Source organism: Schistocerca americana, chromosome 3, assembly GCF_021461395.2.
Source record: "Schistocerca americana isolate TAMUIC-IGC-003095 chromosome 3, iqSchAmer2.1, whole genome shotgun sequence".
Taxonomy (NCBI): domain Eukaryota; kingdom Metazoa; phylum Arthropoda; class Insecta; order Orthoptera; family Acrididae; genus Schistocerca; species Schistocerca americana.
Window position 1 is genome coordinate 383,665,763 of NC_060121.1, and position 16,937 is coordinate 383,682,699.

The 16,937-nt window shown below is 39.5% G+C and overlaps 1 protein-coding gene across 5 annotated transcripts in view; it reads right to left on the bottom strand.

The window, feature by feature from the left end:
* Positions 1-16,937, bottom strand: part of LOC124605663 (DNA repair and recombination protein RAD54B-like) — a 336,958-nt gene that overhangs the window by 276,939 nt on the left and 43,082 nt on the right. For all 5 annotated transcript variants that reach the window (XR_006978669.1, XM_047137502.1, XM_047137503.1 and 2 more), the window contains exons 4-5: positions 15,157-15,252; positions 14,851-15,039 (exon numbers count right to left, since the gene is read on the bottom strand). Coding sequence is in view for 4 of the 5 variants with exons in the window: in XM_047137502.1 (XP_046993458.1) it covers positions 14,851-15,039; positions 15,157-15,252 (285 nt within the window). In the remaining variant the exon portion in view is untranslated. The remainder of the gene's footprint in view (positions 1-14,850; positions 15,040-15,156; positions 15,253-16,937) is intronic.

Consider the following 16,937-nt stretch of genomic DNA (forward strand, 5'->3'; position numbering starts at 1 on the left):
CCTCTTTAAGGAACTATAGTAGGGAAACTCTTTTCTGCTACTGTGGATGTGTGGGCTGAATTAATAGCAACATTCAGATACTACATTCACAACATTTTGATGACGGGTACTAATTTTAAAAAATTGGTAATTTTCACCAGTCAACATTTTGGCAACATCAAGAAACTGATTTTCGACAATTTTTTATGAACAATCAACATTTCGGTGATGAGAGAAAACTGTAAATTGTTGATCAGTGCACACCTATAGCATTCTCATAACCAATATTGGGAGACAAGTAAAACAAAAGTATACCGGAAAAAAGGGAACAGGAACTAAGCAGGAAAATTGTTATTTGATTTGTTGTTGTTGTTGTTGTCTTCAGTCCTGAGACTGGTTTGATGCAGCTCTCCATGCTGCTCTATCTTGTTCAAGCTGCTTCATCTCCCAGTACCTACTGCAATCTACATCCTTCTGAATCTGCTGTGTGTATTCATCTCTTGGTCTCCCTCTACGATTTTTACCCTTCACACTGCCCTCCAATACTAAATTGGTAATCCCTTGATGCCTCGGAACATGTCCTACCAACCGATCAATTCTTCTAGTCAAGTTGTGCCACAAACTCCTCTTCTCCCCAATTCTATTCAATACCTCATCATTAGTTATATGATCTACCCATCTAATCTTCAGCATTCTTCTGTAGCACCACATTTCGAAAGCTTCTATTCTGTTTTTGTCTAAACTATTAATCGTCCATGTTTCACTTCTATACATGGCTACACTCCATACAAATACTTTCAGAAATGACTTCCCGACACAAATCTATACGCGATGTTAACAAATCTCTCTTCTTCAGAAACGCTTTCCTTGCCATTGCCAGTCTACATTTTATATCCTCTCTACTTCGACCATCATGAGTTATTTAGCTCTCCGAATAGTAAAACTCCTTTACTACTTTAGGCGTCTCATTTCCTAATCTAATACCCTCAGCATAACCCTATTTAATTCGACTACAATCCATTACCCTTGTTTTGCTTTTGTTCCCTTTCATGTCCCTCGACTCTTCTAACTGCCATCTGGTTTCTGTACAAATTGTAAATAGCCTTTCGCTCCCTGTATTTTACCCCTGCCACCTTCAGAATTTGAAAGAGAGTATTCCAATCAACATTGTCAAAAGCTTTCTCTAAGTCTACACATGCTAGAAACTTAGGCTTGCCTTTCCTTAATCTATTCTCAAAATACTAATGCAAATTCTTTACAGATGAATGGAAAAACTGGTAGAAGCCGACCTCGGGGAAGATCAGTTTGGATTCCGTAGAAATGTTGGAACACGTGAGGCAATACTGACCCTACGACTTATCTTAGAAAATGGATAAGGAAACGCAAACCTACGTTTCTAGCATTTGTAGACTTAGAGAAAGCTTTTGACAATGTTGACTGGAATACTCTTTTTCAAATTCTGAAGGTGGCAGGGGTAAAACTCAGAGAGCGAAAGGTTATTTACCATTTGTACAGAAACCAGATTGCAGTTAGAAGAGTCGAGGGACATGAAAGGGAAGCAGCGGTTGGGAAGGGAGTGAGACAGGGTTGTAGCTTTCCCCGATGTTATTCAATCTGTATACTGAGCAAGCAGTAAAGGAAACAAAAGAAAAATTTGGAGTAGGAATTAAAATCCATGGAGAAGAAATAAAAACTTTGAGGTTCGCCGATGGCATTGTAATTCTGTCAGAGACAGCAAAGGACCTGGAAGAGCAGCTGAACGGAATGGACAGTGTCTTGAAAGGAGGATATAAGATGAACATCAAAAAAAGCAAAACGAGGATAACGGAATGTAGTCGAATTAAGTTGGGTGATGCTGAGGGAATTAGATTAGGAAATGAGACACTTAAAGTAGTATACGAGTTTTGCTATTTGGGGAGCAAAATAACTGATGACGGTCGAAGTAGAGAGGATACAAAATGTAGACTGGTAATTTGAAAAAGAGAAATTTGTTAACAGTGAGTAGAGATTTAAGTATCAGGAAGTTGTTCTGAAAGTAATTGTATGGAGTGTAACCATGTATGGAAGTGAAACGTCGACGATAAATAGTTTGGACAAGAAGAGAATAGAAGCTTTCGAAATGTGGTGCTACAGAAGAATGTTGAAGATTAGATGGGTAGATCACATAACTAATGATGAAGTATTGAATAGAATTGGAAAGCAGAGGGGTTTGTGGCACAACTTGACAAAAAGAAGGGACCGGTTGGTAGGACATATTCTGAGGCATCAAGGGATCACCAATTTAGTATTGGAGGACAGTGTGGAGGGTAAAAATCATTGCGGGAGACCAACAGATGAATACAAAAAAGAATACACTAAGCAGATTAAGAAGGATGTAGGTTGCAGTAGGTACTGGGAGATGAAGAAGCGTGCACAGGATAGAGTAGCATGGAGAGCTGCATCAAACCAATCTCAGGACTGAAGACCACAACAACAATATGATACCTTCTAGTATCTCCAGGCTTCTTCCATGTATACAACATTCTTTCAAGATTCTTGAACCACGTGTTAGCTATGATTAAGTTATGCGCTGTGCAAAATTCTACCAGGCGGCTTCCTCTTTCAATTCTTACCCCCAATCCATATTCACCTACTACGTTTCCTTCTCTTCCTTTCCCTACTATCAAATTCCATTCACCCATGACAATTAAATTTTCTTCTCCTTTCACTGTCTGAATAATTTCTTTTATCTCATCATACATTTCATCAATCTCTTCCTCATCTGCAGAGCTAGTTGGCATATAAACTTATACTACCGTAGTAGGCATGGGCTTCGTGTCTATCTTGGCCACAATAAGGCGTTCACTATGCTGTTTATAGTAGCTTACCCGCACTCCTAGTTTTTTATTCATTATTAAACCTACTCCTGCATTACCCCTATTTGATTTTGTATTTATAACCCAGTATCCACCTGACCAAAAGTCTTGTTCCTCCTGCCACCGAACTTCACTAATTCCCACTATATCTAACTTTAACCTATCCATTTCCCTTTTTAAATTTTCTAACATTCCTCTCCCCAATCTGTAGAACGCCAGTTTTCTTTCTCCTTGATGCCAAATGTCTTACAACATACGATCCGAGCGAACTGCTCACATTTGCTGCAGATGCTTCAGACAATAGCATGAACACCATTCTGTCACATTAACATCATAGTTTTGAATGACCAACTGCATTCGCTTGAAAGACTCTGACAGTGACACAAAGACATTATAGTCAAATTGAGCAATGGGCTCTTGCACTTGGTGGGGGCTCTTGCACTTACATCTGCAGTCATGGAATTTCATGATTACATTTATGGACATAACTTTATACTCCTCATTGAGCTTAACCTTTAGTGGCTATATTTGGACTAAGCAATACTGTTCCTATACAAACAACACACCTGCAGTACTCAGTGCTACATCAGTCAAATTATGATTATGAAATTATATTCAGGTCCACAGCACTAAATGACAATGCAGACTCACTTTCACATTTTCCAATAGGTCTATACAAAAAATTTGACTCACCAGCTGATGTTCGTTCTTCAGTAGATATTAGTAGTGGAAAACAAAGGAAAATTTCCCAGTAAACTCCAATTTAATTGACAAACATGTGCCTGAAGATCCTGTTTTGACTAAGATCAAACAGTCTATTCAGAGTGGCCTAATGATAAGAAGTTACTTAGTCAACCACAGATTAAATCTTATTGGAATATGAGGCATACACTTACACTTTACAAATGTGTTGCTCTGGTACATTTGGAATCAGGCATAGTACAAGGGGTTATTCCTGGAGTGCTTAAATCTAAGGTACTACAAATGCTGCATCAATGGCATTGGGACATAGTTTGTACCAAACACACTGCAAGGCAGCATTGTTACGTGAAGAATATTGATAAGTGCGTTGAAACGATGTTGGTTAAATGGCACTTATGTCAAAGATGCCAGTCAGCTTCGCCTTGACAATATTGCCTGTGGCTACAGGCAGCAGAACCCTGGTCATGTCTGCATACTGATTTTGTAAGACCATTCTCTGAAGCTACTGGGTCATCTTCATGGACATTTTCTCTGAATTTCCATTTGTAACACGGATGTCATTGATATCTTGAACGAAGACTATCCAGGCTTCATCAAATGTCTCCTCTATTGCAGGAATACCGAAACCTATTGTCACTGACAATGGCACACAATTTTCTTCTCAGACATTTAAAACAATTTTGTGAAACCAATGACATTTCACACTTCCGAACTGCACTGTTTCATCCTGAGGCTAATAGATTTGTTAAATGATTTGTATGAACTTCCAAGTCCACCATGATGAAGCTGGTTCGACAGTACCAAAATGACAATGGTTTATTGATCTTCGTACCTTAGTGCAGAGCTACTCCACCAAATGCACAATCTGCAACAGATAACGTCCATGAAAGACCACATCGAACACTATTGCCAATTTTAAAACCACTTATGCACCCACAATCCGAGTTTCGACAATAGTTGAAGCACAGGTTTCAAACTGAATGAACTGGGACTCATTTCAATGTTCAAGTATGGAATAAGAAAGACATGAGTACCAGGCATAGTCTTCGAGCAGCTCACCAATGCTGTGTTCAAGATAAATGTTCACATGGAATCACAATTTGCCATAATAATCAAAGCATGTCACGTCATACTCACATGCATATAGGAAAGAACTCTAGGCTATTTTCCTTTACATAACTTGAAGGAATATATGCAGCCAGCCATGTGAGCGACTGTCCAACACAGCTGGCAGCCGCCATCAGTGTCTTTAGTGGTAGGCCCCCGTTGCATACAGCCTGCAAGAGGACGTCATGCCACCCATCTCATACCAGCCTAAGGACATTGAAATGGCAAATGCTTGACTGGCTGCCCACTCAGTGCAGTTTTCCCACGGTGCCATAGCCAAAGGCCAAGGGGGGGGGGGGGGGGGGGGGGGGGGGGCAGGGTCAACATACAAGCTTCCACCAAATACAAATGTCTGTAAGCAGGGAAGCAGAACACTAATTAAACCAGCTGGCTTCATCTGTGCCCCCCCGGCACTCCGGGAAGGGATGTTAAAAAACATGTACATAACAAATGTCGCCAACCACACATGCACAACCACTCATCCAATGTCTCTCAATTCTGGGAAGCAACCCCCAGATGGTGCTCACAAACCTGAAGCTCATCCTCCATCCACCCCACTTCCTTCAGCGCATTGCATATGTCCACTAATTGTGTGGACAGCCGCCACAGGGATTGCTGTCAGCTGTGGACTACATTGCTTCTGCCTTGTACTGGTGAACATGCAAATCCACCCTTGTTTACGGAGAACTACAACCATTAACGCAAAGTCCACACATTACATTCAGTCATAGTAACAATATCGGGCGCCCCACAAACCAATAATAATCATCATCATGGTAGCAATATCACACACTGCCAAGAGACGCAAAGTTATTTAGATATCACAGTTTAGATTTAGGATATCAGGTACCACACATCACTTGTACCAAAGTTAAGTTCAATTTTGTAACATACTCTTAATAAGCGTTATTTATTATATTTTACTGTGTTGCCACATATCTGTAATAGTGCCATCCTGTGAGACTTGTGTTTGATAATCACACTGTGCAATGGCTAGCTGCAAGAAACTATAGCAGGGAAACACTTCTCAGCTACTGTGGATGTTTGGGCTCAATTAAAAGTCGCATTCAGTTACTTCGACAAAAACAATTCTGGGACTCCTTATAAACCAAGGCAGTGAACGACTCCGTCCACGATGAAGCACAGAAATAAGATACACATTAAGAGCCACTAGATCTGGCTGTATATGAATCCTGAATGGCCTCATTGCTTGTAGTCTGTTTCTGAAGAGACCCTCCATTGGAAAGTGAGCAACAATTTGGAATGTCGTTGACTGTGGGGTCAAGAGTAGGCTGCTGACACGTGTCGCACAATGCAGATCTGCCGCCTGATGATCAGTATTGGCTCACCAGTCTCAACAAACTATATGCTTTCATTGCCAACTGAATGCCATCATGGTAAAAAGCTGGCCTAACTGAGCTGTAAATCGTGCATCCAAATTGAAGGCAGGATCACACAAATGCCTTGTAAAACTGGAACAGACATGTTCAGTCTGCTCACCATGACCTGTAGCTGAAGCATATTAAAATATTCAATGCTTTAGGCCCCTGACATTTATATTCAGCAGATGTGGTTATCAACTAAATGCAGGACCCATAAACACCACTTAAATTTTAAAATTTAGAACAGTATCCCTTATTTTAAGAACAGGCATGTTAAAGGGGTGATGTGGATGACTAGACTTTGGTTGACCACATGTTGTAGCACCTTCCCTACACAGCTAGTGAGAGCCACAGTGTGATAACTACTGGACAACATAGGTCCTTCCCTGGCTTCAGAAAGAGTACTAAAATCACCTCTCTCCGGTCAATCAAATTTTATTAAAAAAGGATAGGACGACTTCCTTTGAATTCTGTTTGTGGCATCTTAACATACTGTACGGAACTTGATCCTTAGTAGGTGCAGTCTCCTTGGCCTGAGATAATTCACACTCAAGTTCCCACATAGAAGAGGGTAGATGTAATTTTCAGTGTTGTTTGAAAGGAAATTCCAGTCACCACTCTCCACGAATGCCCAACTGCAGCAGAATGCTGGATCCTGGCATTCAGTGGCAGAGATCAAACTGAAGTACTTTGCCATTGCCTGTGTGATGTATCCAGGTGTAGATAGGAGACAATGAAGTCTTAGTACAGCAATTAGAGATGCTCTGATACATTTGCCATATATCCTCCTTAAGGCTTCCCATTCCTTTGAAGAGCTAGTCGAATGATTTATAGAGTCTAGAAACACTCGCCATGACTAATTCGCGCTCTGATTCTTCTTCATTCCTTTTCATTCGTGATCTTAAGGGCTGCAATGTTTGTAGCAGATGGTTGGCGTTTGAATTGTCACTAAATCATCTATCTAAGCCTGAATGCATATCATCATTCCACCATTGGATATGTCACTAAGTCGGCCTGAGGTCTTTTGGATGGATAAATCAGTAGCACAGTGGATCATGCTGGTAACGTAATCCACCCAGTTTTTCATTTCTCAGTGTTCAAAAACAGCTAGAGGACCCAATTTGCCGTGCTACGCATCCACCATAGTGAGTTCCTTTTAGAGACCACTCTGAGAGATGGAGCCACACAGCAAAGTGGTCACTTGAATTCAATTCATGGATCACTTCCCACTGAGCAGTATCTATATGGGTTGGAGAACAAAAGCAAAGTCTACAGTGGAGAAGGTCCCACTGCAGTTCTAAAGTGTGTGCTACTACCAGAGTTAAGAAGGCATTACTCTTTTGACATAATGAGGATTTCAACAAGTCAAACCTTGGGGCATGTCAATGCAGATCACCATAGCATATTGTGTGAATTAAAATCCCTTACAAATAGGAATGGTTGGGGGAGTTGTGAAATCAGGTCAGAAAGAGCCTCCCTATCCAAAATATCTTGGGTGGCAGATAGACATTACAAATTGTAATGTTGAATGGAATAAGCTCTTTGATAGCAACTGACTAGCTTTTCTGGAAGGGATATAAGTGGAATGGTAATTGTTCTTCACAAAGACAGTCACTCTGTCTTTAGCCCTGTCCCCACGGAAGTCATCTTTTTTGGTGGTGTCTGTAACCTCTGAGCATAGGGGTGTCGGTATGTTTAAAATATGTTTCCTGTTAACACAGGTAGAGGTATGTCCCGTGAGCCAACAGTTCCAGCTCCTCTACACGTGTTCTGAAACCATTCTTGATTCATTGGACCACAGAAGTTATTTATCAGTGAGATATATGTCTTCCCTACCTCTTCTGCATATAAGAGAACCCTCTTCAGAAGGGGGAGAACTGAGAGGCCTTGAAGGTTCATTTATGCAGACCTCAAAGTATATGTTCAACTCATCCTCATTTGAGCATTTTTATATCTTATGCTCAGCTTTTTTATGGTATGCTTCACCTTAATCTTCATCTTCTGATTTAATGAAACCAATTTGAGCCAAGGCAAACTGTTTTTCAGCCACTGTCCTTCCAATGTGGTATCTACGGCAGGAGCTGAAGCACTGCTTATCACTGGAGTTTATGTCAAAACAGCATCAGTTTCATCCACTTTTTTGCTTCTGCAAGTGCCTTTGCAAGTGTATTTTTTGGTGTCAGAAGCCATAGGCAATGTGCATGTGTGGAAACACTTTTTGATGCTTCTTCAGAAGTGCTGCAGTAAACAAAGTTGTGAGTGTTTTGAGTTGAAGAGATTTTTACACCACCTCCACTTCAGTGTGTGGTAAGTGCTTAGTCATCTTCAGTTCCTGGATTTTCTTACCTTCCTTTACCATTATGTACACACTGCTCCATGCTGGATGTGGACCTCAGCAACCGACACAGAAATCATGGGGGGGCTACACATACTCCCTTAGATGGGGACAACCAATACCACACTTACTGCACACAGCCTGACCTTTATACCCCGTAATAGGGTGCCTAGATTTTCAGCATGTAGAACAAACACCTCATGGGGTAGTGGAAGTATGGTCTGACTTTACGTCTTATAAATCAAACTTTAATACAATCTGGAAAAACCAGCGAATCAAATGCCATGTAAATGATTCTGATTTCTTCAGAGTTCCATTCACGAGTTGCATTACATTTCACACTTCAATGATCCCTTCATCAGTCCATTGCTCTGTAGTGTCGATATCTATGATGTTACTGCATGTTACCACTCCCTGACTATCGTGCAGTTCAATTATGGCAGAATACTTGTCCAACAGTCTTTAATTCTGGAGGTTGGTGGCTTCCTTGTTTCTATCAGTAATGTTCCACTACATAACATCTTAATAGATTTTGGGGTTCCAGCAAAACCATCAAGACTTTTCTGGATATAGAAGGGTGATACCTTTTCAAACATACCATCTGCTCTTTGAATCACAAGAAAAGCAACTTGACACACTGGGTGTGTACTGTTGTGATAAATCACTTTAATTTTAGAGGAAGCTTGCTCAGGAGAGCTACCCTCCCATACTCTATTTGTAGGGTGGATGTTTTTACTGCCCAATGGACCACCCAAACCACTGGGTGCAAGTATTTGAGAAGTCACAGATGCCACAGTGTTCCCACAAGCAGCTGGGTAATCCTTATACAACCAAGTCACAGCATGGCACCCTAGGGTTTCCCCACTAGTGGCTTATCCACCTCAACAGCCACCCCTAGCACATCTTGATGTTAAGGGTTTTTTTTTATAGAGGTTTAAATCATTCTCACAACCCTAGGTGGCTAAGCCAAGATCCATGTTCACTGAGATTCAGAACATTCCACCACTGTGCTACATCGTGGTCACTGAAGCATGCCAGAACTTACAAAGACAGAGGACTAATGGTGCTCACCAGTCCATGGTTCACCAAGCTCGTACCCAGCAAATGAATACTGAGCTATCTGAGGTGCTTGCCACTTTGAATGAGACAGGGGGTCACATAAAAAATACCAAGGACATGGTGAGCATTCCCCCTCTGGCTCGGCATCATTCACACCTGACAGCACCTGATTTCTTTGGAGTCGGAATTATTACATTTTTCTTGAAATCTGGGATTATTTCCTGTCGCACATCTTGCATACTAGGTGGAATAGTATTATCATGGCTGGTTCCCCCAATGATCTCAATAATTCTAAGAGAAAGTAGTCTACTGCAGGAACCTTGCTTTGACTTTGGTCTTTCAGTGCTCTGTCAAATTCTTCTTGTAATTTCTGATCTGCCATTTCATCATCTTTTTCTCCAATGTTGTCTTGAAGTTCGTTTCCCTTTTATAGCACTTCTAGAGATTTCTTCCGAATTTTAGCTTTCCCTTCTTTGCTTAGTACTCGCTTGCCATCTGAGCCCTATGATATTCAGATAATTACTTCCCTTTTCTCCAAAGATATCTTAAGTTGTCCTATAGACAGTATCTATATTCTCAATAGACCTGCGTGATTCTACAGCCTTGCATTTTAATTCTCTATCCATACCTGCTTAGCTATTTTACTCTTTCTATCAGTCTCATTTTTTAAACTATTCTATTTCCTTTTGGCTGCTTCATTTGCTGCATTTTCGTCTCTTGTCAATCAAATTCAATATCTTGTCTAATATCCAATGATTTCTAGTGGGCTTTACCCTCTTGCCTATTTTATTCTCTGCTGTCTTGACTTTTTCCATGTCTTAAAGCTACATATTTGCCTTGATTACATTCCTTTCCCTTGTTTTGGGCCAATGTTAATTCTGAAACTCTAAACACTCTCTGATTCTTTTAATTTATGCAGGTCTTATCTTCTTAACTATTAACCTTTCTACAATTTCAACAGTCCATAATTAAATTATGGTCACAGTCCAAATCTGATTCAGGAAATGTTTTGCAGTTTAGAATCTGATTCTGAAACCTCTGTCTTACCATTATATAATCTATATGAAACTCTCCCATATCTTGGGGTCTTTTGCACATATATAACCTTCTCTCGTGATTCTTAAGCCAAGTGTTACCATTTATTAATTTACTGTTTGTGTAAAATTCCACCAGGAAGATTACCTCCTCATTCCTTTCTCACAGGCCTTGTTTTGTTACTCTTCCTTCTCTTCCTTTTCCTATCAAATTACACAAATATTTGTCTCCCTTAACTATCTGAATAACTTCATACATTCCTTCAACCTTTTCATTGTATGTGGTGCTAGTTCATATATAAACCAGTGCTACTGTGGTGGGATTTGACACACACACACACACACACACACACACACACACGCACACACACACACATTGGAAATGAAAATGTCACAAAGTTGAATGGCTTGTCCCATTTTCATTCATTAATGGCTTATGGTATATTCTGGGTTAATTTCGTATATATCCAAAGACTTTTTCCAAAATAATTACCATACTTATCACACTGTCACCTAAACTGGGAGGCAGATAACCCTGAAATTCTAATATTGTTCTCCCATCAAGGCACAGCCTAATAAAATGGCACACCATGGCTAACACACTCTACTGGGTCTTCCCATATGAATAGATGTCAATGTGTTATCTGGCAATGTCTTATGTAAAGCTTCGTAATGTGACTTTCATCCAACAACACTACTAAAAGGAGATTCATGGGCTTGGTCAACATTATTTTATTGTCATCATCTATCTACTCCGGCCACAGGTCTCCCCTAGTCACGCACGGGCTTTCTATTTCTATGTACTCTGCAAGTAATATTACTGTGTGTAGCAGAGGGTACATCATTTCATCCTCTCATTCTATTTGCTGAGGGTGCACAGGAATAAAAATGGGCAATATCCGACCGTAAATTCCACAGCTTCTCCTATTTTATCCTTGTGATCCTTATGTAAAATATGAGCATAAACATACGAATTACTATTTTTGGCTAACCTTGGGCTCTGCTCTTCACTTAGTTAACTCAGTCCACATATGTATTTACCTCTTTAAGAGATCCGATTCTGGCACATGTGCTACCAACAGTATCCAGCCTGTCTTTCCAATATATTTTTACTTCCTAGACAGTGTGTCAATAACATACATATTTGTATAAAGTTGTTTTGCCCCATTTTATCACACACATGCTGGGACATTTCCGCCTACCCCAATACAGCCCATCAAACTAAAAAACATCACCTTTACTTGAAATGAGGAGTATTTGAGGATGTCTTGAATGTTCTGGATGGTTCTGTCTGCTGGTTATGTTTGTTGTATAAATTGCTGAACATTACAAGAATTGGAGCAGGAAGTTTGCTTGACAGAGATGTCTGAAGTACTGTAGGATCACCGTTAAATCTTTCAGTTCTGTGTCATGAATAACGAACAAATTAAAGACACACATCATATGGATACAACAAAAGGATATTGCAACATACCCTAACTTGTTCACTATTTTAGAAGCTTGTGTGTACATCACAGTAAAATCACTTTTTAAAAAGTATTAGCAACATACACACAAAATCATCAATAGGTATATAAGATTTATCAAACAGAGTATATGCTACAATCATACTGTCTCTTCCACGCAGACACAATGGTGGTCTATCCAATAAATGTTTCATAGACTATGTGTTCACTTTTTAAATATTTCAAGAGTGGAAGGCCTTCGTAGATGTCAAACAGTTGACAGTAAAATACTCAATTCTTTAAAAAAATTTCTTTGCTGACATAAAAATTGTACAGCCATAATCAAGTCATGCTCAAACAACTGCCTTGAAGAACATCAGAAAGACATGACCTCTCAGTTTATCATGCCCATCGTCTGAGGCCCTTAGGTTTTTCTGTTCATTGAGCAATCTCTGACATCAGGTAATTGACTGCCAAGTTAGTTTGTTGTCAAAAATAAAGCACAGGAATAATATAGTATTTTTAACATTTGGTACAGCATCCTACATTTTCGTCATGTTTAACTGACAAATAACTGTTGAAAAGTGGAGTATTAGCATTCCCTAAATACAAAGAAACAGTAAGTTGTTGTGAGACAGATCGTTTCTGTACAAGGGTTGGATCAGCACTTCTACATTGGTCTTCATGAGGTGCTTTTAGACTAGCAGGGAAGTGGGATTGTGCATGTTATCATCATGCGTAACAGATCAGCACATCTGCAAATCCTTGGTAACAATTTCATGCACAATAGTCTTGTCTAAATCCACATTCTCAGCTGTCATTGAACATTTTAATCGACAGCTAGTACTGTAAACAGCTATTGTGGACAGAGCTCGTTTTCCTTCTCCTCAGCTTCTCTTTGAGCCTCTTGTGTTATCATGTAATCCATTTGTGGTAACAGGAGGAGACAGTAACTGCTTTCCTCCATACATGTGTGTACTGGACTCTGCTCCAGATTTTCTTCGAAGTTTAAAAATGGTTCTTTCTTCCTTTTGTTGACACAGTTGTATCATCCTGCTATACTAGCTATCACCAGGTTTTGATGCTGTGTCATTATATGCTACAAAGACAAGAGTCCATCACTGACACACACACACACACACACACACACACACACACACACACACACACACACAGAGAGAGAGAGAGAGAGAGAGAGAGAGAGAGATACAAGACCAGACTTCAGTATTGTTAGAGGTTATGTCCAATCTACTACTCTTTGCCTCAACCTTACAACATCAAAAGTGAGGTTTTGGTTACAGAGAGGTTTTATAGATATTAGATGAACTGGAGGTTAGCAAATACAGTATTAATGCCAAGGTTCACTAAAATCTGGGTAAGAAGATCTGTCCCTGATCTGTGTTGCACAAATTTTCGTATGTGACACACACCCATCTTTTCTGTGAATCGTTCATCAGCCACATCCATTTTGACCCCAATTCCATTAATTTAGCATATCACAGTCACATTGCACAGGTGTCTTGAATAACATTTTCTTGTATGTTGTAAGTAACTGTATCCTAGCTGCTGCATGCATACTGTGGCATCCATGGACATGAGTGCGTGACATTTAAAGTAAACATTGTCAAGAGACTGTCAGTAATGGGTTAGTAAGCAGTCTGTAGTAAGAATTTTTCACAGCACGCATGTAAACTAAAAAGAACTACAGTATCCAAGGTGTTGATATGAAATGACCACAACAGTGAAGGATTCATACAGCTATGTTGTGAGAAAATATTAAGAACCAGAAGTTGATAGTGCAGACATGATGAACAAATGGAACATCATGAAGAATTTACGTACTTTGTCTAAGTGAGTAATATAGAAGTGATTACAGGAAACTTAAGAACAAGAACATATACAATTCAATTCTGGTGGATCTCCTAACACAGCTCACGCCTTTGTGAATCAAAAGCTACACAAGTGTTAGGAATTATACACTGTTGCACTGAACAAACGATAACTATTACTGGAAAAATTGTTAACTTAAATTCCAGAAACTAAACTGCTCATTAGCATACTGATTTGCTTAATGTCCAAGTTTGAAGAGACAGTTACATAAAGTTTTCAGTCAGCTTTGTTATTGAGTATGGAGGGTAGTTACAATTTTATCTGTTCCCTTAATGCCTACCATAAACAATGCTATAACAGAATTGCAATATGTAAATGCACAAACACCAATGCTTCAAATCAATCATTATACAAAACATAGGAACTCCAGATCGGAAAATCAACAATATAAGGAAAAGACAGATTGATACTAAGCGTAAAAATGACACACGGAGCTGCAGACAGGCACAATGAAAAGACACTTACACATTAACTATTGGCCAAAGCCTTAGTCAAAATAGGAAAAACACACACATTCATTCACACAAGCAAGCACACATCACGTACACATAACTGCCATGTCTGGCAGCTCAGACCAGAATGCAGCTGCCATGAAGAACCAAAAATAAAACTTCTTAGGTAGTTTAGTATAGCTTTGTAAAGGTCGAATTGTGTCTACTGAAGGTCCATAAAACTATTTTGTTTGCAGTTTTTGGTGCCAATTTCATGCAACTTTATCTACAATGACAAATGCTGTTTCATGAACTTTATTTTATGATTTGTTATGCTGAAGTGTTTCTGTCTAGACTCTATAGGTATAATTACAGAGATTCGTGATTTACTACGGATAATATTTTTTGAAATTATTTTATGAAAAAATAACTACTGTTTCATTTTCATCAACACATTATTTATAATTACATCACTTAAACAATATAATTGTTCAGTTAAGAAGATTACAAATGTTTAAAACAGTTATTAATAATTAAATGTGAGATGAACTCTTACTAGACAATGTTATGATTAAGAATTTGGAACTTTAATCACGTGAACTGCTTACAAATTTAAGAATTCTGTACTAACCCGATGCTCATCTGGGGGACTTGGCATAACCAAGGGCCTATAATTTTGACCACAAAAATTTGAGGGTTTTTTATGCAGAATAGGTATGTCTTTTCTTGCTTTTTTTGTAGGCTTTTGATCACTCTGCCTGTCTGGCGTTCTTTTACTGGACACACTGATAGAGTCAGTTATTTTCACTTCATCCACAATCTGCACACAGTAAAAAGAATATTACTTTATTGAGACTTAATATTCATGGCAAATGATAAAATATCAGCATACAAAAAGAGGAGAAAATTCAACAAAAAATGTTCAAAAGCCCCTTACCTCAGCCTCTTTTCCACCAAGAAGCAAACGTGTACCATCTTCAAATGAGGACACCTTTACATTTGAAGACTGGCCTAGAATTTTTCCACCAACATCCTACAAGGAATCGGTAACAATGAAACAGTAGAATAAAGAAATAAAAGAGTTAAAAGGAGCAGCTCAATTTCACCTCTCAGGTTTACTCACCACGACTGATGAATAGTAAGCTTCCAGGTGTTCAGTCAAACTGTTGTTTCCACTTTCTGCACAATATTTTGATGACCAACCTAGCTGTCCTCTTCTGATGCTGTGAGATTTTCTATTAGGTGTATTTGCTGCCTGGACTGGTTGAGGTCCAGATAGCGAGTACACAAAATAGCAAAACTCGCAGCACCTAAAGAAGGTGGCTGGATCGGTCGTCAAAATACTGTGCAGAAAATGGAAACAACTCGGCCGAACATCCGGAAGCTCACTATTAGCAGCTCAATTAATCTGTCAAAAAATATTGATCAATGAAATGTATAATCCTTGTAAACATCGAAGCAACATAGACTTGAGTTTTCTGTTACAATCAGTTTCATACGATAGAAGGTACAGTTGAATAATTTTTGCTTTTAAAGCCAATTTTAGTTCATTTGTGACAATAGTAATATACTTACACGTGGCATTTGATGTGGACAGAGATTTTATTTGGCTATCAGGTGTGTGGAAGTTGACATCCAAAGCGTAACTTGGTGAGCTAATAGAGACAAAGTGAAATGGATGCAAGGCTGGAGGGAGGGAGGGCTGAAGGCCATACCAAGGCCTTCACAGCAGGCACTACCCACCCTTACTCCACCCCTGACATTACCTCCCCTCCCCCCCCCCCCCCCCTCTCAAACTTCAAACTTCAGTACAAATCATTTTCACAACAAATCCTTTCATACTCCTAACATAACTCACTAACAGAATACAAAAAGGGCACAAACATTAGTCAGTATCACCTTCAGACTAAAGAATCGAATTGCACCTTTGATGAGGGTTCTGACTAACTTTTACAGTGCTCTGAAAAACCTTCCCAACTCTCTCAAAGTAGTATTCCGTTGCCCATCAAATTTATGAAATATCCTGGTGCAACCTTATGCCACTCATGCTTCCACCACTTGTCACAAGTCATTGTTATCCATGTGAAAGGTCCAGTTGCCAGATCTGTCACTGGTACCTACATCCTACCCCTTCGGGGTAAAGTCACACATAAAAGCAGCTACATTATATACTGACTCTAATGCACAGCCTTCTATGTGAGCAGACCACAAACCAGCTGAACACTCATATGAACAGCTGCTAGCTGCTGCCAAATTGTAACCATGAGCAATGTTGACCACACACTAGCAGGACACATTGTTGAAATGACATGTCTCTCTTCACCAGCTGTCTCTTTTAGATCCTTTGCTTTTTCTCCCCCATCAGCTTCTATGAATTGTGTATGTGGGAACTGCCCCCTTCAACTTCTTAGCTCTCTTATCAATCTCAGTTAGTTCCTAACATCAGTCCACTTGCACCCCTGTTCCCACAGCTCCATCCCTCACCCACCACTATTCCTCCTCCAAACAGTTTCTTATTTCTCACATTACTTGAATTTAGTTTGATTTATGTTTCTACATGTCTATAAATCTTCAATTCCTTTTTTTCTTTTTTTTAATGCCTATCCTACTCCATCTTACCTTATGCAACATAGTCAGTCGGTCGGTCAGTCAGTCAGTCAGTCAGTGCTCTCTCTCTCTCTCTCTCTCTCTCTCTCTCTCTCTCTCTCTCTCTCTCTC